This window comes from Pelobates fuscus, chromosome 6, assembly GCF_036172605.1.
Source record: "Pelobates fuscus isolate aPelFus1 chromosome 6, aPelFus1.pri, whole genome shotgun sequence".
Taxonomy (NCBI): Eukaryota; Metazoa; Chordata; class Amphibia; order Anura; family Pelobatidae; genus Pelobates; species Pelobates fuscus.
The window spans coordinates 28,819,040-28,842,146 of record NC_086322.1 but is presented as its reverse complement, the minus strand read 5'-3'; the positions used below and the strand labels follow the sequence as shown (position 1 = coordinate 28,842,146).

Below are 23,107 nucleotides of genomic sequence, written 5' to 3'. Positions count from 1 at the left end.
TGTGGAGGAGGAGGAAGATCAACCACAACAGGCATCCCAGGGTGCTCGTTGTCACCTATCTGGTACCCGTGGTGTTGTACGTGGCTGGGGAGAAGAACATACCTTCAGTGAGATCACTGAGGACGAGGAATGGGACATGAGTAGCTCGGCATCCAACCTTGTGCAAATGGGGTCTTTCATGCTGTTGTGCCTGTTGAGGGACCCTCGTATAAAAAGGCTGAAGGAGAACGACCTGTACTGGGTGTCCACGCTACTAGGCCCCCGGTATAAGCAGAAAGTGCCTGAAATGTTACCGAATTACCGCAAGTTGGAAAGGATGCAGCAGTTCCAAAATAAATTAAAAAGTATGCTTTACACAGTGTATAAGGGTGATGTCACAGCACAACTGGAATCTAACAGGGGAAGAGGTGAAAGTAATCCTCCTCCTCCCACAAGCACGCCGGCAAGGACAGGACGCTTTACAGACGTGTTGTTGATGGAGGACATGCAGAGCTTTTTAAGTCCTATGCATCGCCACAGCCCTTCGGGGTCCACCCTCAGAGAACGACTCAACCGACAGGTAGCAGACTACCTCGCCTTAACTGCAGATATCGACACTCTGAGGAGCGATGAACCCCTTGACTACTGGGTGTGCAGGCTTGACCTGTGGCCTGAGCTATCCCAATTTGCGATAGAACTTCTGGCCTGTCCCGCTTCAAGTGTCCTGTCATGAAGGACCTTCAGTGCAGCAGGAGGTATTGTCAGTAAGAAGAGAAGTCGCCTAGGTCAAAAAAGTCTAGACTACCTCACCTTTATTAAGATGAATGAGGGATGGATCCTGAAGGGACTGACAGTGGGCCATACATTCGACTAAAAAAGGCCTGATGAGGGGGACGTAACAGGGATTGAACTGATAAGAATAGTACTACTTAACACACCACTCCTATCTGGTGGCACATTAGATTGCACGCGCAGTGCCCCAAATTTTAAGTAGGAGGACCGACCAAGCATCTTTTTCCATCTCCCGGTTCCTAAAATCGATGCCATATACACGTCCCCTGATAGGGGACATAACAGGGATTAAACTGATAAGAATAGTACTATTTGACACACCACTCCTATCTGGTGGCACATTAGATTACACGCGCTGCGTGCAGTGCCCCAAATTTGAAGTAGGAGGACCAACCAAGCATCTTTTTCCATCTCCCAGTTCCTAAAATCGATGCCATATACACGTCCCCTAATAGGGGACATAACAGGGATTAAACTGATAAGAATAGTACTATTTGACACACCACTCCTATCTGGTGGCACATTAGATTACACGCGCTGCGCGCAGTGCCCCAAATTTGAAGAAGGAGGACCAACCAAGCATCTTTTTCCATCTCCCGGTTCCTAAAATCGATGCCATATACACGTCCCCTGATAGGGGACGTAACAGGGATTAAACTGATAAGAATAGTACTACTTAACACACCACTCCTATCTGGTGGCACATTAGATTGCACGCGCAGTGCCACAAATTTGACTTAGGAGGACCGACTAAGCATCTTTTTCCATCTCCCGGTTCCTAAAATTGATGCTTTATATACACGTCCCCTGATAGGGGACTTAACAGGGATTAAACTGATAGGAATAGTACTACTTAACACACCTTATAATAATGCAGATAGAGGCAATGCAGAGAGAGGAGTCTGAAGAAGAGGAGTCAGAGGGGGAAGGTGGCTTTGTTTTCACCTTTCGGGGACCCTTGTGTTGTACGTGGCTGGGTGGAGGAATAGACCTTGAATGACATCAGTGAGGACAAGGAACGGGACATGGCTAGCTTGGTGTTCAACCTTGTGCAAATGGGGAGTTTGCGGTTGTGTAAATGGACTGATCGATACAACATCATACCTGATGTTTTAAAGCACGTTATTCCAAACAATTTAGGAATGTTAGGTGATTTATGCCCTTTATGGATTAAAACCAGACTCTGCATCAACTATGTAATTTTCCATGGCAGTTTTGCCATGGATCCCCCTCCGGCATGCCACAGTCCAGGTGTTAGTCCCCTTGAAACAACTTTTCCATCACTATTGTGGCCAGAAAGAGTCCCTGTGGGTTTTAAAATTCACCTGCCTATTGAAGTCTATGGCGGATTGCCCGGTTCGCCCGTTCGCGAACATTTGCGGAAATTCGCATTCGCCGTGCGCGAACGGAACATTTTATGTTCGCAACATCTCTACATGTCACACATATCATGTGTCCTTAACCCCTTAAGGACCAAACTTCTGGAATAAAAGGGAATCATGACGTGTCAGACACGTCATGTGTCCTTAAGGGGTTAAGGGGTTAAATTGGAAGTATCTAAACTTTTTATTGATTTAAAATTAAATATTACTCTATCTCCAGAAAGATTTTTATTCCATCTAGACTTCCCAAAATGGATAAATCCTCTCAGTATTTGACTATACATGTTTTGATGGCTGTCAAACTTTGTATTGCCAGAAAATGGAAACAGAATATATCTCCCTCTGTAACAGAGATAAAAACCCAGATTCAATATCAAGGTCTAATGGAAAAGGCGGTTTATTTTAAAGATATTAATATCAGTTCTTATAATAAGAAATGGAAAAAAATGGTTCAATTACTATAAAGAATAGAATATCTATGCCTTACTAAAACCAATAACCCTGGCATAGATGCACCAATAAGATAAACTGCTGATAATAACTTTCCGAAAATGGCTCTAGTTCTAAATTTTAAATGAATATATTAAAGAAGTGGCATTGATTCTTTCCATCTCCCAGATCTTGATGGTTGACCCGATATTTTTTATGTTGTAAGTCTTTTTTATGTGTTTTTTTTTTTTTTTTTGCACTGTATTGTACTATTTATCCTTTGATGTTTAATCTTTGACAAACGGTTCAACTCAAGACTATATTTCCAGATATTAATGGTTTAAAAATGTTTAACTTGAGAAATGAAATACATGCAGACCTATTGTAACATTTAGAAATATTGATTTGGCTTGTCGCGACTTGAAAGATGTTGATGGACCCAAATAATAATAACAAAGTATTTAACCAGGAGGTTGTCTAACTTGTAAAATTATAATAAAAAAATAACATTAAAAAAAAAAATCATATATAACTTTAACAATTATGTAGAATTCATATCAAGCACATTTGATTTTTATTCATTTTAAATAATTTTATTATTATGTCATTATTACTATCACTCTTTACATATTAATTGTTGTTTTGCATTGTTTAGGTAACCAACTTAAGCAAGTGATTTTTTTTATTTAAGTTAGGCCGTATCAACATAATATAACACTTTGGAAAGAATATACAGCATAGAATCCCAGCACTAGAAGCTAATATAGCAAAAATCTCCACAATCACTGTATTTGTTCCAGTAACATTCATATAAGCTGGAATAAAAGTGATCCACACATTGCAGAAAACCAGCATGCTAAATGTGATGAATTTGTACAGTAGTGTACATTTCAAAAAAAAAATTTTTGACTGTAATAGATTGAATAGCAGTTATTTGTCTGCAAGTGTGTGTGTCAGGCCTACAGCGTCTACTCTGCCAACTTCTGCCAGTGCACAGTGCCACTCATATCTGTTGTCACAGTAGCTTGCACGCATAGTACCTGTCAGGATCCCGCGGGCGGCTGCGAGGGGAGGCTGCAGTCCGCTCGCGGCACTCACCCTTCAGCCGTCTGCGGTCCCCTTCCTGGTTTGCGCTCGGCAGGCGGCATCCTCCCAGCCACGGATGCCGCCCGCGTCTTCCTCTCCGTCCCCCAGCGGCAGCATGCATGACGCTGTACGTTGGGAGACCGCCCATTTTAATAAACGCCGGGGTCAGCCACCTGACCCGGCGTTAAAGGCACAGTGGGAGGTCTAGATATCTCCCACGTGTGATTGTTAATTCTGATTGGAAATAATCCAATCAGAATTAACCTATGGATTTAAATACTTACCTTTCCTGTCCGTCTCTGCCCTGTTGTGGTCTTAGCTTGCTAGTATTGCTACTGAACTTGTGTTTCTGGTTACGTACTCTCTGGCTTGTTTATTTGACTTTGTGACTTTCTCCTACCCTTTGACCTCGGCTTGTTTCTCGTTATTCTGTCTTCTGGTTCCCCATACTCGGCTTGTCTCCTGACTATTCTTTGTGTGCTTAGCCCGGCCACTCTAAGGTCCGGTACAGCACCTTTTCTGTGTGTGTGTTAGCATGTTTGGTTCCCGGAATCGTGACAGTACCACTAATTGAAAAAAAAATAACAGGCAGAGGCAGGCCACCCCGCAGGGGCCGTCGTGGTCGTGGTGCTGGGATTCCCTTTGGCCCTAGAATAATGCCCAGTGTTCAGAGGCCACGTACCCTGAACTCGAAAAGTTCTGAGGACATAGTTGACTGGCTAACACAGGACACCCAATATTCTACAGCTTCCGCTCGGAACCTTGACGCACCATCCTCCTTTAGCTTCGGACACCTCTCAAGTTACCACTCGCCCGCCTGCCGCCACCACCAACACTAGCACCACAGGCGCTTCACTTGATCTGTCAGAGGAGTTATTTACACATCAGTTGGAAGAAATGAGTGATGCGCAACCATTATTGCCAGAGGATGTAGATAACAGGGATATGTCTCAGTCAGGCAGCATTACACACATGGACGTACGGTGTGATGATGATGATGATGTTGTACCCGCTGCTGCTTCCTTTGCTGAGTTGTCAGATACAAGTGAAGCGGTTGATGATAACGATGCATCCATGGATGTCACGTGGGTGCCCGCTAGAAGAGAAGAAGAACAGGGGGAAAGGTCAGATGGGGAGACAGAGAGGAGGAGGAGACGAGTTGGAAGCAGGGGGAGGTCATCACAAGGAGCTAGTGGCACAGTCAGACAGCATGCATCGGCACCCGGGGTCAGCCAGACAGCACGCCAATCAACGCCTGCTGTTGCCACCACCAGAATGCCATTATTGCAGAGCTCAGCAGTGTGGCATTTTTTTGTGTGTCTGCGTCTGACAACAGCGATGCCATTTGCAACCTGTGCCAAAAGAAACTGAGTCGTGGCACAGGGGGAGGAGCTTTGCGAAGGCACATGATCGCACATCACAAATACCTATGGGATCAACACATGAGTACAAGCAGCACACAAACTGAAAGCCGCCATCCTCCTCCTGGTCCAGCATCTTCAGCCACGTCAACCACTACTGTCCTCCTTGCCCCCTCTCAACCATCCGCCACTCCGTCTCTCGCCTTGAGCAGTTCCTGCTCATCTGCCTACAGTCAGGTGTCTGTTAAGAACATGTTTGAACGTAAGAAGCCAATGTCACAAAGTCACCACCTTGCCCGGCATCTGACAGCTGGCTTGTCTGAACTCTTAGTCCACCAGCTTTTACCATACAAACTGGTGAAGTCTGAGGCGTTCCAAAAATTTGTAGTGGAAGGTACCCGGACGAAATTTCTTTGCACAAAAGGCAATCCGAAACCTGTACTCGATTGTGCAAAAGGAAGTAATGGCATGTCTGGCACACAGTGTTGGGGCAAGGGTCCATCTGACCACTGATACCTGGTCTGCAAAGCATGGTCAGGGCAGGTATATCACCTACGCTGTGCATTGGGTAAACCTGCTGACAGCTGCCAAGCATTGAATGCGTGGCTCTGCAGAGGAGTTGGTGACACCGCCATGACTTGCAGGCAGGCCTGCTGCCAACTCCTCTACTCCTCCTACTCCATCCTCTTCCATAACCTCCTCGGCTGAGTCCTCTTCTGCTGCTGCGTCTTGCTCCACATCAACGGCACCCCCCCAAGCTCCACAGGTACTATTCCACATCCCGGATACGACAGTGTCACGCCGTCTTGGGGTCAGTGGCTGACTCCGCACTAACTGGAGATTGGCAAAGTGGTTTGTGACAACGGAAGAAATTTGTTGAAGGCATTGAATTTGGGCAAGTTGACACATGTGCCGTGCATGGCACATGTGTGTAATCTGATCGTACAAAGCTTTGTGCATAAGTATCCAGGCTTACAGGACGTCCTGAAGAAGGCCAGGAAGGTGTGTGGACATTTCAGGCGTTCCTACACGGCCATGGCGCACTTTTCAGATATCCAGCGGCGAAACAACATGCCAGTGAGGCGCTTGATTTGCTACAGCCTGACACGTTGGAATTCAACACTCCTAATGTTCGACCGCCTGCTCCAACAAGAAAAAGCCGTTAACGACTATTTGTATGACCGGGGTGCTAGGACAGCCTCTGCGGAGCTGGGAGTTTTTTGCCACGTTACTGGACGCTCATGCGCAATGCCTGTAGGCTCATGCATCCTTTTGAGGAGGTGAAAAACCTAGTCAGTCGCACCGAAGGCACCATCAGCGACATCATACCATTTGTTTTCTTCCTGGAGCGTGCCCTGCAAAGAGTGCTGGATCAGGCCGTAGATGAGCGTGATGAGGAAGAGGAAGAGTTGTGGTTTCCATCACCACCAGAAACAGCCTTATCAGCATCGCTTGCTGGACCTGCGGCAACGCTGGAAGAGATTTGTGAGGAAGAGGAGTCAAAGGAGGAATGTGGAGGAGGAGGAAGATCAACCACAACAGGCATCCCAGGGTGCTCGTTGTCACCTATCTGGTACCCGTGGTGTTGTACGTGGCTGGGGAGAAGAACATACCTTCAGTGAGATCACTGAGGACGAGGAATGGGACATGAGTAGCTCGGCATCCAACCTTGTGCAAATGGGGTCTTTCATGCTGTTGTGCCTGTTGAGGGACCCTCGTATAAAAAGGCTGAAGGAGAACGACCTGTACTGGGTGTCCACGCTACTAGGCCCCCGGTATAAGCAGAAAGTGCCTGAAATGTTACCGAATTACCGCAAGTTGGAAAGGATGCAGCAGTTCCAAAATAAATTAAAAAGTATGCTTTACACAGTGTATAAGGGTGATGTCACAGCACAACTGGAATCTAACAGGGGAAGAGGTGAAAGTAATCCTCCTCCTCCCACAAGCACGCCGGCAAGGACAGGACGCTTTACAGACGTGTTGTTGATGGAGGACATGCAGAGCTTTTTAAGTCCTATGCATCGCCACAGCCCTTCGGGGTCCACCCTCAGAGAACGACTCAACCGACAGGTAGCAGACTACCTCGCCTTAACTGCAGATATCGACACTCTGAGGAGCGATGAACCCCTTGACTACTGGGTGTGCAGGCTTGACCTGTGGCCTGAGCTATCCCAATTTGCGATAGAACTTCTGGCCTGTCCCGCTTCAAGTGTCCTGTCATGAAGGACCTTCAGTGCAGCAGGAGGTATTGTCAGTAAGAAGAGAAGTCGCCTAGGTCAAAAAAGTCTAGACTACCTCACCTTTATTAAGATGAATGAGGGATGGATCCTGAAGGGACTGACAGTGGGCCATACATTCGACTAAAAAAGGCCTGATGAGGGGGACGTAACAGGGATTGAACTGATAAGAATAGTACTACTTAACACACCACTCCTATCTGGTGGCACATTAGATTGCACGCGCAGTGCCCCAAATTTTAAGTAGGAGGACCGACCAAGCATCTTTTTCCATCTCCCGGTTCCTAAAATCGATGCCATATACACGTCCCCTGATAGGGGACATAACAGGGATTAAACTGATAAGAATAGTACTATTTGACACACCACTCCTATCTGGTGGCACATTAGATTACACGCGCTGCGTGCAGTGCCCCAAATTTGAAGTAGGAGGACCAACCAAGCATCTTTTTCCATCTCCCAGTTCCTAAAATCGATGCCATATACACGTCCCCTAATAGGGGACATAACAGGGATTAAACTGATAAGAATAGTACTATTTGACACACCACTCCTATCTGGTGGCACATTAGATTACACGCGCTGCGCGCAGTGCCCCAAATTTGAAGAAGGAGGACCAACCAAGCATCTTTTTCCATCTCCCGGTTCCTAAAATCGATGCCATATACACGTCCCCTGATAGGGGACGTAACAGGGATTAAACTGATAAGAATAGTACTACTTAACACACCACTCCTATCTGGTGGCACATTAGATTGCACGCGCAGTGCCACAAATTTGACTTAGGAGGACCGACTAAGCATCTTTTTCCATCTCCCGGTTCCTAAAATTGATGCTTTATATACACGTCCCCTGATAGGGGACTTAACAGGGATTAAACTGATAGGAATAGTACTACTTAACACACCTTATAATAATGCAGATAGAGGCAATGCAGAGAGAGGAGTCTGAAGAAGAGGAGTCAGAGGGGGAAGGTGGCTTTGTTTTCACCTTTCGGGGACCCTTGTGTTGTACGTGGCTGGGTGGAGGAATAGACCTTGAATGACATCAGTGAGGACAAGGAACGGGACATGGCTAGCTTGGTGTTCAACCTTGTGCAAATGGGGAGTTTGCGGTTGTGTAAATGGACTGATCGATACAACATCATACCTGATGTTTTAAAGCACGTTATTCCAAACAATTTAGGAATGTTAGGTGATTTATGCCCTTTATGGATTAAAACCAGACTCTGCATCAACTATGTAATTTTCCATGGCAGTTTTGCCATGGATCCCCCTCCGGCATGCCACAGTCCAGGTGTTAGTCCCCTTGAAACAACTTTTCCATCACTATTGTGGCCAGAAAGAGTCCCTGTGGGTTTTAAAATTCACCTGCCTATTGAAGTCTATGGCGGATTGCCCGGTTCGCCCGTTCGCGAACATTTGCGGAAATTCGCATTCGCCGTGCGCGAACGGAACATTTTATGTTCGCAACATCTCTACATGTCACACATATCATGTGTCCTTAACCCCTTAAGGACCAAACTTCTGGAATAAAAGGGAATCATGACGTGTCAGACACGTCATGTGTCCTTAAGGGGTTAAGGGGTTAAATTGGAAGTATCTAAACTTTTTATTGATTTAAAATTAAATATTACTCTATCTCCAGAAAGATTTTTATTCCATCTAGACTTCCCAAAATGGATAAATCCTCTCAGTATTTGACTATACATGTTTTGATGGCTGTCAAACTTTGTATTGCCAGAAAATGGAAACAGAATATATCTCCCTCTGTAACAGAGATAAAAACCCAGATTCAATATCAAGGTCTAATGGAAAAGGCGGTTTATTTTAAAGATATTAATATCAGTTCTTATAATAAGAAATGGAAAAAAATGGTTCAATTACTATAAAGAATAGAATATCTATGCCTTACTAAAACCAATAACCCTGGCATAGATGCACCAATAAGATAAACTGCTGATAATAACTTTCCGAAAATGGCTCTAGTTCTAAATTTTAAATGAATATATTAAAGAAGTGGCATTGATTCTTTCCATCTCCCAGATCTTGATGGTTGACCCGATATTTTTTATGTTGTAAGTCTTTTTTATGTGGTTTTTTTTTTTTTTTTTGCACTGTATTGTACTATTTATCCTTTGATGTTTAATCTTTGACAAACGGTTCAACTCAAGACTATATTTCCAGATATTAATGGTTTAAAAATGTTTAACTTGAGAAATGAAATACATGCAGACCTATTGTAACATTTAGAAATATTGATTTGGCTTGTCACGACTTGAAAGATGTTGATGGACCCAAATAATAATAACAAAGTATTTAACCAGGAGGTTGTCTAACTTGTAAAATTATAATAAAAAAATAACATTAAAAAAAAAAATCATATATAACTTTAACAATTATGTAGAATTCATATCAAGCACATTTGATTTTTATTCATTTTAAATAATTTTATTATTATGTCATTATTACTATCACTCTTTACATATTAATTGTTGTTTTGCATTGTTTAGGTAACCAACTTAAGCAAGTGATTTTTTTTATTTAAGTTAGGCCGTATCAACATAATATAACACTTTGGAAAGAATATACAGCATAGAATCCCAGCACTAGAAGCTAATATAGCAAAAATCTCCACAATCACTGTATTTGTTCCAGTAACATTCATATAAGCTGGAATAAAAGTGATCCACACATTGCAGAAAACCAGCATGCTAAATGTGATGAATTTGGCTTCATTAAAACTATCTGGCAATTTTCTGACCAGGAAAGCGACAGTGAAACTCACAGCTGCAAGGAACCCCATGTAACCAAGGACAATGTATAAAGCAATATTTGAGCCTTCATTGCACTGAATTATGATCTTTTCAGGGTAAGAGGAAGTGTTCATCTCTTGGAAAGGAGGAGAAGTAGAAAGCCAACTGATGCATATTAGAAACATAATAAGGGAACAAATGAACACTATACTGTAGGGTATTTTTGCTCCCATCCACTTTTTCCAGGAGTAACCAGGCTTTGTGGCCTTAAAAGCAATGCAGACCAGAATTGTCTTTGCAAAAAGTGAAGACACAGCTACCGAGAAGAGGACTCCAAAAGAGGTTGAACGCAGCATGCAGGTTATATCCACAGGTCGACCGAGAAACAAAAATACACAAAGGAAACTCAGGAAGAGTGATGCAAGTAGGAGAAAGCTTAGATTTTGATTATTTGCCTTAACAATAGGAGTGTTCCGAAATAATATAAAAATACATAAAATAATGGTAGCTATCACAGACAATGAAACACAAATTATAGCTAAAATTAAAACGAGTGGACCACTGTCATAGGACAAATATTCGGTAGGCTTCTGAATACATATCTCTTTTTTTTCATCTGGCCACTGGTGAATTTGACACCTGTGACAGGATAATCCATCTACAACAAATTCAAATATGAAACAAATTTATAGAACATTTGCAGCAATTGAAGCATCAATAAGCTTTATTAAAAAAAAAAATATATATATATATATATATATATATATATATATATATATACATCCACAATAAATGCCAATATTTTGCACTTTGATATTCTCCTGTATTTTTGATTTTTGTTTTGAAAATTCACCCTCTTTATTAACATTCACTATGTACACAAAGACAGGTGTTGTTTATCTTGCTAATAGGTTATGTAGGTTGTGTTTTGTTTCCTCCGTACTTTATTTCCTCGTTGTTTATTGCATTTTTGCATTTAAGTGTAAGTCAATAATGGATTTAGCATGCTAGAAAATGATCACTCTATGGACAAAATGTTGGTGACATAAATCTTTTGAAATTGTGCTATCAAATTCCATGAATTAAAAAATATTCTACACAACAGACAAATAATTACAGATCAGATGTATGGACTGCTATAATAATTACAGATCAGATGTATGGACTGCTATAATAATTACAGATCAGATGTATGGACTGCTATAATAATTACAGATCAGATGTATGGACTGCTATAATAATTACAGATCAGATGTATGGACTGCTATAATAATTACAGATCAGATGTATAGACTGCTATAAAGTACATTGCATTATGTAGCTAATCATACTTAGCACTAGTCAAAATGTTCTCTTGTTATGAAAATAGATGTCATGGAATTATAAAATAAATGTTAATGTAAATCTTCTTTGCAATAATAAGTAAAAATTTTAATTTAACTCTTCCCATTCATGAATTATTCTGGCATGGTCATCTTTTAATCTTTAGGGTCTGCTTTTATGCAATCAATACTTGGTCCACAAAATTAGTGACATGATTCTGATAGCAGCAATATAAGAGTCCTGGTTTATATCAAATCATTCCTAAATAGTTTGACTTTAATCATTGGGATGTGTCTGGACCCTAGATAACATAATTAGTACATTTTTAGTAAGATATAATTTGCATTGTTTGGTAAGAGCCAGGATCTCAAACTCTGGCCATCTAGATCTTGATAGCTTCATAGAATTCTTGTAATGTGCCTGATAATCAGAGAATCATATGGTTTTATCTTCGGGGAGGCAGGGATTGAGATGTGTGGTTAAAAATATGAATTTAAGCTTTGCACAAATAACAGAGCACACTCTGTGTGTAACTGACCTATTATGTTCAATATGGACATTCAGATAAGGCCCTGGGGAGTCAGCACAGCTAAACAGACAAGGGCACATGTATGAATGTGGGGATGGTGCTAGTGATTGGCTGTATGTGTTTAGGGGAGTGGTTATAGGTTTGTAGTGGGGCAGGTATCAGTTTACCTCAGTGCCTGTTGGGATTCTGGCCAGCAAACAACTTCCCTCCCACCCACCCTATTTTATGTTTTTGTTCTGTCACAGCTAGCAGGGGGAGTGTTCTAGTCAATTAAATCAGCAAACGTATTTGTGGTGTTTGCTATGTTTATGTGCTAACACGAATAAAAGTTAATTGTTATGAGAAGGTGTTCAAGTAAGTTATAGAGCACCTTTTTATCAATCCAATACTAGCAGGGCTGTCTTTAACGCAGGGCAAAAGCTGTCCCGCCATCTGTATCCAGCGAAGAAAATAAATCCCCATGGGCCGGCGCTGCTGGTATTGCAGCTGCTCCAGTTTGACACACTAGGGGGGCCCACTGGGTCGCCCATACACTTAGGGTCCACATGGTAAGCATGTTTCAGCAGAGGCCCGGTCGGGCACTGTGGCCCTTTAACAGTGTGACTGGGCCCCTAACGGCAGCATGGGAGTGTCAGGATTACTGTATGACCCAGCACGTAGAACTGTATAGCACGGATGACAAATAAGTAACGTATTACCGGTCCTTAGAATGGCCGGATTTAACGTACATAGAGTAGTCAAAATACTAGCCGAGGTCAGGGAACACAGAAAGGGACGTAGCGATGAGGAAAGCCAGGAGTCATGATACCAGAATATAGAGAAGTCAATAAACAAAGCCAACGTCAAAAACCAGGTAGAAAACTATAAATAGGAACGCGCTCCCGGACAACCACAAGGGTAACCACGACAGGGCACTGAGCAGGATGAGAACTGGGCCTAAATACCCCTCCTCTAGATCTGATAGGCTGTAACCGGCCTTTGACCCCAAAGTCAGTTACCAGGTTTCATTTGCATAATTGCTGCTCAGCATTAACCCTTATGTGGATTAGGTTGCTGCTCGGCACAACTTTTCCAGTGTGGACAGCAAATGTCATTAACCACAATTTTATAAGCGGATGAATATGTGACAGGGAGGAAGTGACAGCCGCAAGTCACTTCCTTCCATAGAGATGATGAGCCACGCGGGAGGGAGGCAGAGCCAAGAGGCAGTGTGGAGGGGGGACTCATCAAGGAGAGCCAGACCCCAACTCCCAAGAAACCCAGCTAGCACACTGGACCCCAGGAAAAGTACCTGCTAATGTGTCTGTATAGCTGCATGTGTTTTAGTGTGTGTGTGTGTGTGTGTGTGTGTTTATCTGTGTGTGTGTGTGTATGTGTGTTTGGCAGTGCATGTGTATATGTGCATACATCTCAGCATTCAAATGCCAACACTACACACAAATACACACCTGCATTCAAATGTCAACAGTACATACAAACACAGCCCTGTATACTAGTAATGTGTTCTCAAAAAGTATTGGAATGGTGGGAATGAGATTGCTTAGTTATTGTTAACAGCTCATCAGTATCTATTAATACGTCAATAAATATCTAAAATGAGATTAGGATTTCCCCATTTATCCCTAAATATAAATATAAACATTTTTTATACTTTGTGTTTTTTTGTTTAAATTCTAATATAAAAAATATGAGTTTCAATTTTCTATATTTTTAAAACACGTTCTTTTTTTTGGCCTGTAACAATCAAAATGCATTGAAATCCTATATATAGTTTTTACTCTACAAATTAAGAGAGAATTTATTGATATTGAGCTTCACTAATTTTGTGCATATTTTGAATATCAATTTATACATTATGCTGTATGGACTCTCTGTGCAGAGCTGCTCCCCCGTGGATCAGTGAGTAGAGAGAGGCAGGGAGGGAGATGCTGTAACTTCTTATCCCTGCCTCTCTCTACACAAACAGTGACTCTTACTGGCCCCTACCGAGAATAATCTCTGTTTATACTGAGACAGACATTTGTATTGCCGGTATTATTGCAATACCAGCGGCACAGGGTCGAGGGGGACAAAAACACATACACACACACATAGAAAATTTTGGTAGAACAAACACATAGCAAAAATGAAAAAATGTCCGCAATGTTTAGTGGCTATTTTGACCTTTCATTTGAAATTCTCTTTGAATTCGTCTTGAATTTGCAGCAAATTATACATTACGGAAGAAAAAAAAAGGAAGGAAGTGCTGAGTAAATAGTGGTTGGATAACCTAAAATACAGAAACAAATTCACCAGCCACAAAAAGTAGGAGTTTAGACAGTTAGAAATAAAATACAACAACATAACAATAAAAATAACAATAATAATAATAATAATAATAATAATAATATTAATCACAATAACAATAAGGAAGAGTAATTGGCTCTCCTTTTATGTAATTCAAAGAGGACCTTATATATTTCTGCTATCTTGCAGATACACACCAGTTACTGTGGTTTTTGTTATGTTTTATTCCTTTGTACCATATTGATGGCTAAGCCATGGAGAGACTTTTTGGCAGTCTTAAAACTTGTTCAAATAGAGGAACCTTTCAATCCATATATTATTTTATTTATCTTTATTCCCATTAGGAAAATAATATAAATGTTTTAACTTCACTCCACAAATGTATTTAAAAATACTATTTCATAGCCTGAATATTCTCTGCAAGGGCCCCACAAGCTAAAATAGGTATCAGATGTATTGCCCACCTCTTTTGTTTGAAATCTCCCCTTCTGAGCATAGTACGCAGTCAAAGCAGCATGTATGTATCCCTTTCAATAGAACTCTTCTATGACCAGGAAGACAATCCTCAGAACATCTGGAGAGGGGGATCTAGAGCAATTAAAACTTTTAGGCGTAGTAATGTCTAAATATAAATGCATTTCCTATGAAATAGACAAATAAAAAATCAGAACAAGAACACAAACATACTTATGTCATAACACTTTCATGTTATGCATTTTGCTAAAGTCTTTTGTTTTAGAAAGAAAATCAAATTATCATCTCAAAAAAGGTTAACATTATGGATGGAATGAATCATTTTTTTTAAAGGCCCTTTTAAACATGTAGAACATGTATGTCATATTTTATTTTAATTTTTGTACATAATAACATTCCTTTTATGTAGTAGAAGTTTTTATTTTTATTTTAGTAGTTATTTCAATATTGCAATAGATTGGTCTCCCCTTTGTTGTATTTCTATTCTATGTACTTGGCTGGAAGATCTGGCTTGATAACCAGAAGAGGTACTGTTACTGCCCAAAAGGCACAGAAACCTTCTTTTATTTTTTCAGAGCCATACCGTTTAAAAGGTTAAACAAATTGTACATACGTGGTTGCTATGTAATAAAAAAAAAATGGTGATTTAACGATCGAGACACCCAGTGATAAAATGGAATCATAGAAATACATAACTTAAATAATTTAAATGAATGAGTCTGCCAGAGGAGGACATATTAGAAGAGAGCAATCACTGAACACAGGAGCTCAAAACTGAAAAAAAACGTGAGAAAAGAATTGCTGTTAATGAAAGATTATTCCGATAAAAAGTGTGATTTGAATTGTTACGACACTCACCGCCAGGTAGATAAAGCCGCCGTTTAGTGCATAATCCCCTTTCTCCAGAAATGCAGTTTTAATCCAGCCGATCGTCAAACTCCCGAATGGAGCATACGGACGCGACAACTCCCAATCAGCAATTCAGTCGAACTCCTTCCACAGCTAGAAATAACGAAAGTACTGTCCCAATAATAAATCCCTCCACAAACGAGACCAAGCTTCGTCTTGAAGATCAAACAGGAATGTGTTTAATGGGGGCTACCTGCCCGGTATTTATGCGGGTCTCCACAAGGTGGAAACTCCCCTAGGGGACTTTGTGGAAGACTGTAAAACATATTGGACAGTAGCCAATCGCAGTGGCTTCAATATAAGCCCTTCCCATCTTACCCATAAATCCTTCTTCTCTATCCCGGAGATAATTAGGAAGAAACCTAATTATCTCCCAGGATAGAGACAATCGCCATTTTAAAATACAATAGGAAAAATACAATAAAATACATAACTTAAGAAATACCGAATGCATATGGTTCATGTAACGTATACCCAGATAGCCTGGATCTGAGTGCATATTTCTACCGAATAGCGATCAGATCCGATGTACCTAGTTCAATTGCCATGGAGTCAAAGTCTTTCACAAGTCCTTCGGTATACGAATGACTCCATGGGACGGCTATCTGGGTAAAGTCCATACGAATGTTAGAAACTCCCGAACTGACCGGTGTTCGTACGCCTCGACGAAATAGAAGGTGGGCAGCGACTTCCAGCGGTGTTCGGCAGATAAAGTATCCGTTTTTAGTTCCATAGGATTTTCACCGAACACCGCTGATTCTCCTCGTGTCCCAAAATGGCCGCCGCCTCGTGGTCAGCATACGAACGACGACCACCCGTACGAATGGAATGGAGAGGTGTCTGCGGTTAACCGCAACGTTCTAATTGAGGCCAATAGGTTAACCAGCAGCACACTCCTCTCCTGGGTGGCCGTCCGTTCGGTAGTTTCAATCGGTATTTGGAGAAACACACGAACAGGGGCATACGGACAGGAAATCCAGCGAAAATAAGGCAAACAGACGAACCAGCAATATAAGTCTATACAGATGGATCTGTCACATGAATCAATACATATTGCAGTGTCAGTGAGCTCAAAAATGGGAAAACATATAGCCAAGGACTAATAATACATAGAAATGTACTATTGGATGAACACATTCTTAGAATAGCTTGCACACGAGAAATCAAAGTATGCTATTGTTAGGCACTACATGAGAAATCATAATGGCCTTTTGATTCCATTGGACACTTTTGTAGTTACCATGTCACCTTCTTTACCATCCATTCTCCCCCAATAAAAACCTGAGACATAGTTGTGGTATAAAACAGACCACAGCTTTATTTATAATGTAACAAATATACTGTATATACTCGAGTATAAGCCGACCCGAATTTAAGCCGAGGCCCCTAATTTTACCCCTAAAAACTGGGAAAACGTATTGACTCGAGTATAAGACTAGGGTGGGAAATGCAGCAGCTACTGGTAAATTTATAAATAAAATTAAATCCTAAAAAAATTATATTAATTGAATATTTATTTACAGTGTGTGTATATAATGAGTGCAGTGTGTGTGTGTATGAGTGCAGTGTGTGTACGAGTGCAGTGTGTGTATGGGTGCAGTGTGTGTGTACGGGTGCAGTGTGTGTATGAGTGCAGTGTGTGTATGAGTGCAGTGTGTGTGTATGAGTGCAGTGTGTGTGTGTGTATGAATGCAGTGTGTGTATGAGTGCAGTGTGTGTATGAGTGCAGTGTGTGTGTGAGTGCGGTGTGTGTATGAGTGCAGTGTGTGTGTGTGTATGAGTGCAGTGTGTGTGTACGAGTGCAGTGTGTGTGTGTGTACGAGTGCAGTGTGTGTATGAGTGCAGTGTGTGTGTGTGCGTGTGTGTATGAATGCAGTATGTGTATGAATGCAGTGTGTGTGTATATGAATGCGGTGTGAGTGTGTGTGATGCATTGTGTGTGTGTGTGTGTTGCAGAGCCTTGGTGGGGGGTGGGCATTTTTATTATAATTTTTTTTAAATAATTTAAATAATTGTTTTTTTATTATTATTATTATTTTTAAAATATTATTTTATTTTATTATTATATTTTTTTTTTCGTCTCCCCCTCCCTGCTTGATACATGGCAGGGAGGGATGCTCTCCTCTCCATGTGGTCCAGTGGCATTGGCAGTTCAGTGGGGGGAAGAGAGGGGCTGGCAGGGAGCACTTACCTCTCCTGCAGCTCCTGTCAGCTCCCTTCTCCTCCGCGCCGGTCCGTGCAGCTCCTCTGTCAGCTCACACTGTAAGTCTCGCGGCCGCACTATGACCCCGCGGCTCTCGTGAGATTTACACTGGGAGCTGACAGAGGTGCTGAACGGACCAGCGCAGAGGAGAAGGGAGCTGACAGGAGCTGCAGGAGAGGTAAGTAACCGCACACAGCCCCCTGTCTGTATTATGGCAATGTAAATTGCCATAATACAGACAGTGACTCGAGTATAAGCCGAGTTGGGGTTTTTCAGCACAAAAAATGTGCTGAAAAACTCGGCTTATACTCGAGTATATACGGTAATTAACCAATAAATAACCACTTACTAACAATATCAACATGATATACAATTTAACTGTAGACTTGTCCTTGCCAACCAATTCCAGCACCAATCACGAGTACTCCTGGGCGCCTGCCCTCCCTCTTTGTCCTAACCACCACTTGGCCTCCAACTTAACCTTACTTTACTACCATGCCAACCTCTATCTGGCCTTTGGTTTAGTGTTCACATCCGTTTGTCCAACAATTTACCAGAGGTTAGGGGAGGGATTGGCCCCAACCTTTCTTCTTTCCCCTGTACTCTTGCTCCAACCCAGATTGGCAAGGACCTTACCCGCCACCAGCACCATTACTTTACCCCTAAATCAGCTGGTGCGACCCCCCACCCATGCTATCGCCTACTCTAGAACATCCTGTAAAGCTAAATTAAATAAATCAAGGCCCACAAGAAGCAGCTGTACCCATTGCATGCCCCAAGTCCCAAACCATCTGACATCTGCCAACTCTGTCGAAAGACAGAGACGAGTCCCACCAGGTCGGACCCCTGCATGGATATGGGCCCAATAGACATAGGAATGTCCGACTAACAAGACCCGTCGGCTAGACCCTGTGGAGGAAACACAGGGAAAACAAACACAATCAGCCCAGTCGGGCGCACATAGGACCAAAACCTCCTAGACTTCCATCCACCAATCCTCTGGATATCCTGCTCGTAGAAACCGATCCGGAAGGAGCGACCCCCGAATTCCCTCCCCAGAATGGCAAGTAACTCTAGCACCATCCAAAAGACCCTAATAAATTGAAACCAGAACAAGTAACTCCCATCCCCATGGATCAACAAAGGGCCCATAGACTGTGGGCAAACAGAACAATACCTCTGGAAGCACAACAGGGTGTAGCGGGACCTGGGTAACCTGGCTGGTTACCCCCTTTTGTTACGATATTTCAGACCCATTTCCCCAGTAACTGGACGGGACAGTTCTCCAGGATTCAACTTTTGACAATCTTTATTAGGGCACACAGCTTTTTATGCACAGACCCCCACAGGGAGTCTCCATCCACACAACACAAAAACCAAGCAGGAGGGGGCAGGGTGACAGATAACCATCTCCCACTCTGGGAGATACTAACAGGACACAGGCACACACATGAATACACATTACATACAGGGGGTGAAATTTGGGGCTCGGCGCCCAGGGACAGGAAGGGGGTACAGGGTTAAAACTATAGTGCTGAACAGCCCCGGGTCCCATCTAGGATCCCTGCAAAAAGCAGGGTGATCGGATGTACAGAGCCCGAGATATCAGCATTGAAAGTCTGTGGCTTGAGGCTCTGTACACCCCTAAATTAGTTCCATGGTGTTGCTTGGTTTAGTCTGGCAAATTCAAATTTCGCACCTAAAACAAGCAACCACCAATCAGCTTAAAGGGCGCAAACAAAATTGCGCCAATCAGAGTTTAGTGGAGGACGGAGTTTTGCTGCCCAGTTAGAAGAAAGAGTGCGAAACTCGGCTGCACCAATGAGTGCTCGGGGAAGGGAGGGGTTTCGCCACCCAATCAGGGGGAAGGGCGTGAAACCCGATTGCACCAATCCGCTGAAAGGCATGAAACCAATTTGCACCAATCAGTGCCCGGGGTTGAGAGGGGTTTTGCAGCCCAATCAAAATAAAAGGCACAAAACCCCCATCTGAACAACGCTCCATCTCTAATTGGTCCCTGCTCCCTGCGGCGACCAATTAGCACTTTACTCGTGCCGATCAACCAGGAGAATGGTGCTCCTTCTCAAATTCACAGCCCCAGGGACTCCCTGCTGGCGCTCGTCCCTCTCTCTGGTTGATATTCCAAAGCAGGCTTCCACTGGAAGGGATGAGTGATTATAGCTCTGTTGGGGAGTAGGTAGGATGATCCCTGACACCGTGATCAAAGACAGTGTACACGGGCCGGTTCAGGAGACAAATCTTCACCCTAGTGGGAGTTCGGTGATTTGCACCGGCGGTCACCCAGGGGAAGCACGTGCCGCTTGTTCCCTTGTGGTCTGTGGTTTTCACACCTCGTTAGTGAGGTATGAACATTCTAACTAAACGTTCTAATTGGAGTATCGGGGTGGTCTGGCACAGTTCAGGAGACGAATGCTCCCCCTGGGGTCTCCACTCTATGGGTGGCTAGGGGGGGTATACCCTGGCAGGTTGGAGAAGGTTGTTCGCTTGGCAAACAGGTTCTGTTTCGCCTCCCTGCGTTCGCTTTCGGTTAGTTGGTCCCATAACTGGACTTCTTCTATGGACCCTGCCTGAATCCCATCCTCTAGGAGGTCAGGCAGGGGAAGATTGCCATAATCTTCCGAGGCTGGCACACAAATGGCGTCAACATCCTGTGTCTACTCATGGTAGGGCTTGAGCATGTTCACGTGCAACAGGCGTCGGACTCCGGTACCCGAGTAGGGGCCGATCACATAGGTAGTGTCCTCTTTCTGTTCCACTTCCCGAAATTAGTCCCATGGTATTGCTTGGTTTAGTCCAGCAAATTCAAACTTCATGCCTAAAACAAGCAACTACCAATCAGCTGAAAGGGCGCAAACCAAATTGCGCCAATCAAGTTCGGGGGAGGATGGAGTTTTGCCGCCAAATTCGAAGAAAAGGCGCACCAATGAGTGCTCGAGGAAGGGAGGGGTTTCGCCATCCAATCAGGGGAAAGGGCGCAAAACCCGATTGTACCAATCCACTGAAAGGCGCAAAACCAATTCGTGCCAATCAGTGCCCGGGGTTGAGAGGGGTTTCGCTGCCCAATCAGAAGAAAGGACGTGAAACCCCCATCCGAACAGCGCTCCTTCTATGATTGGTCGCCCGCTCCCTGCGGTGACCAGTCAGCACTTTACTCATGCCGATCAACCAGGAGAATGATGCAAACCTAGTTTGAATGGGCGCTCCTTCTCCGACTCACAGCCCCAGGGACTTCCTGCTGGCGCGCGTCCCTCTCTCTGGTTGATATTCCCATGCAGGTATCCACTGGAGAGAGCGCTCCCCTGGGCAGACATGATCCTAGCCTCATAGCTCCCAGGTAGGGGGAAGGGATAGGGAGTGATTATAGCTCTGTTGGGGAGTAGGTCCCTGACACCGGAATCAAAGACAGTGTACATAGGCTGGTTCAGGAGTCGAAACTCCCCCCTGGTGGGAGTTCGGTGAAGTACGCTCCGCTTGTTCCCTTGCGGTCTGTGGTTTTCACATCTCGTTAGTGAGGTGTGAACATTCAAACTAGACGTTCTAATTGGAGTATCGGGGTGGTCCGGCATGGTTCAGGAGACGAATGCTCCCCCTGGTGGGTCTTCGGTAATACGAACCGGTGGCCACCCACCCACTAAATGAAGTGCCAGGGTGGTCAAAAGGTATTTTGCATGGATTTCGGTCAAAACTACAGAATGGGGAGGTTAAACAGTGGAAACACACCTTTTAGGAGGGCACATCCATACATATAAAACAAGGTAATTCATAGTTTATGCAGCGGTCCAGCCACACAGCTCCCCCTTAACCAACAACCAGCGTATACTGCCTGATCCCGACGGATCAGCTGGGGAATGTCCAGGGGAAGTGCTCACGGATCATTTATCTAGGGCTATCTGTCTGGACAACGCGTATTAAAAAGTCCATATTGGGTGACCTTCTCCATTTTGGGAGGGGAATGGGAACCGGAATTCCCATATATGGGCTTGGAAGGGTGGAGTTTGAACATTTCACATGTGGGTGTTATTTTTTAATTTTATAAGGTATAAAAGCATGTTATATGTTTGTACTAGTATTGCACCTGAGGAAGACCCAATTGAGTGGTCGAAACGCGTTGTGCTTATTCAGTTTTTATTTCTAAATAAAATACGTTATTTATATTTTATTTTGGTTCCTGATTGTATCCAGACAGAATTTGATTCTTGTTCCTGGGGGACCATTCCAACCACAGAGTATTCTACATGCTACTACAGTAGAGAGCCGACTTATATGGCTCTCTAAAGTGTGAGTGCTCCTAATCATTTTTTATACCAGTTATTGGTTTGTGCATATTGCCCTATGATAGCTGTCTATGTTACAGATTATCTCATCAATCATCCACTGTGTGCGCAAAACCACCTTCTCATGTATCCATTTGTACTAATGTAAGTGTTTTTAGGGTGACTAAAACACTGGTTTGGTTTTAGACGCACTGGGATTTGTTATTCTATTTACATATTGTTTAGCGCCACTTACCCTATTATTACTGAATGGCTCTCAGACCACACACAAACAGTTCAATTGCCATGGAGCCAAAGTCTTTTATTACACGAATAGGCTCCATGGCATAGCTATCTGGGTTAAATGAGTTCATTCAGTAAATCCTAGAATCTACCGAACGCCAGAGCAGAAATACAAGAATAGACCTTTCTGCATAGGAAAATAAAGTATTTAAATGCCGGTCCATAGTCAAAATGCAGCAGGCAGGCAACCAGGCTTCTCCAATGCAACGTGGTGAGATTGGTCTCGTCACAGTGCGGGAATGGCGCCAAGAGGGCAGGGGGCGGACTCTGGGTTTTTGCTGACGGGGCTTTCTGAAGGACCTTAAAGGGTGGAAAGGGACATGGGTGCCTACCTGGGCCTCAAAATGTGAGCTGTCCGGAGTGGTGCGGGCTTGCTGGCGGGCCATCACAGGGTAGACTTCCTCCTGGGTCAGGATGGGGACGAAAGCATGTCCCAGGTCGTTGCCGAGAAGTCCCTCGGCGGGCAGCCAGTCCATGAGGCCCACTTCGATTCTCCAGGCTCCAGCGCCCCAATCCAGGTGGACGTGTGCAGTGGGTAGATAGTGGACGTTCCCTCCAGCCACTCAGACAGCTATGGTGCCCCCGTCTGTTCTTCCTCCGGAACAAGCTGTGGATGCACCAGCGTTAACATGACTCCTGTGTCTCTGTGCCCGTTCATCTGTACTGCCTGTCTGTGGTCGCCCCGGTTATCTTGGGTGGCCTGGACGGGGTTGACCTCATGTAAGATGGTCCAGGCTTCTTTTTCTGGGTTCTGGAACTCTGTGGGGTCGTTGTGGTAGCAGAGA

At 43.5% G+C, this 23,107-nt stretch overlaps 1 protein-coding gene across 1 annotated transcript; it reads right to left on the bottom strand.

Moving 5' to 3' along the window:
- Positions 1–9,774: 9,774 nt before the first annotated feature.
- On the bottom strand, positions 9,775–22,798 carry LOC134615215 (vomeronasal type-2 receptor 26-like). The gene is made up of 3 exons (XM_063459710.1): positions 22,655–22,798; positions 10,661–10,679; positions 9,775–10,529 (listed from the first exon to the last, which is right to left on the bottom strand). Exons 1-3 carry the CDS (start codon positions 22,796–22,798, stop codon positions 9,775–9,777), a joined length of 918 nt encoding a protein of 305 aa, XP_063315780.1.
- Positions 22,799–23,107: the final 309 nt, after the last annotated feature.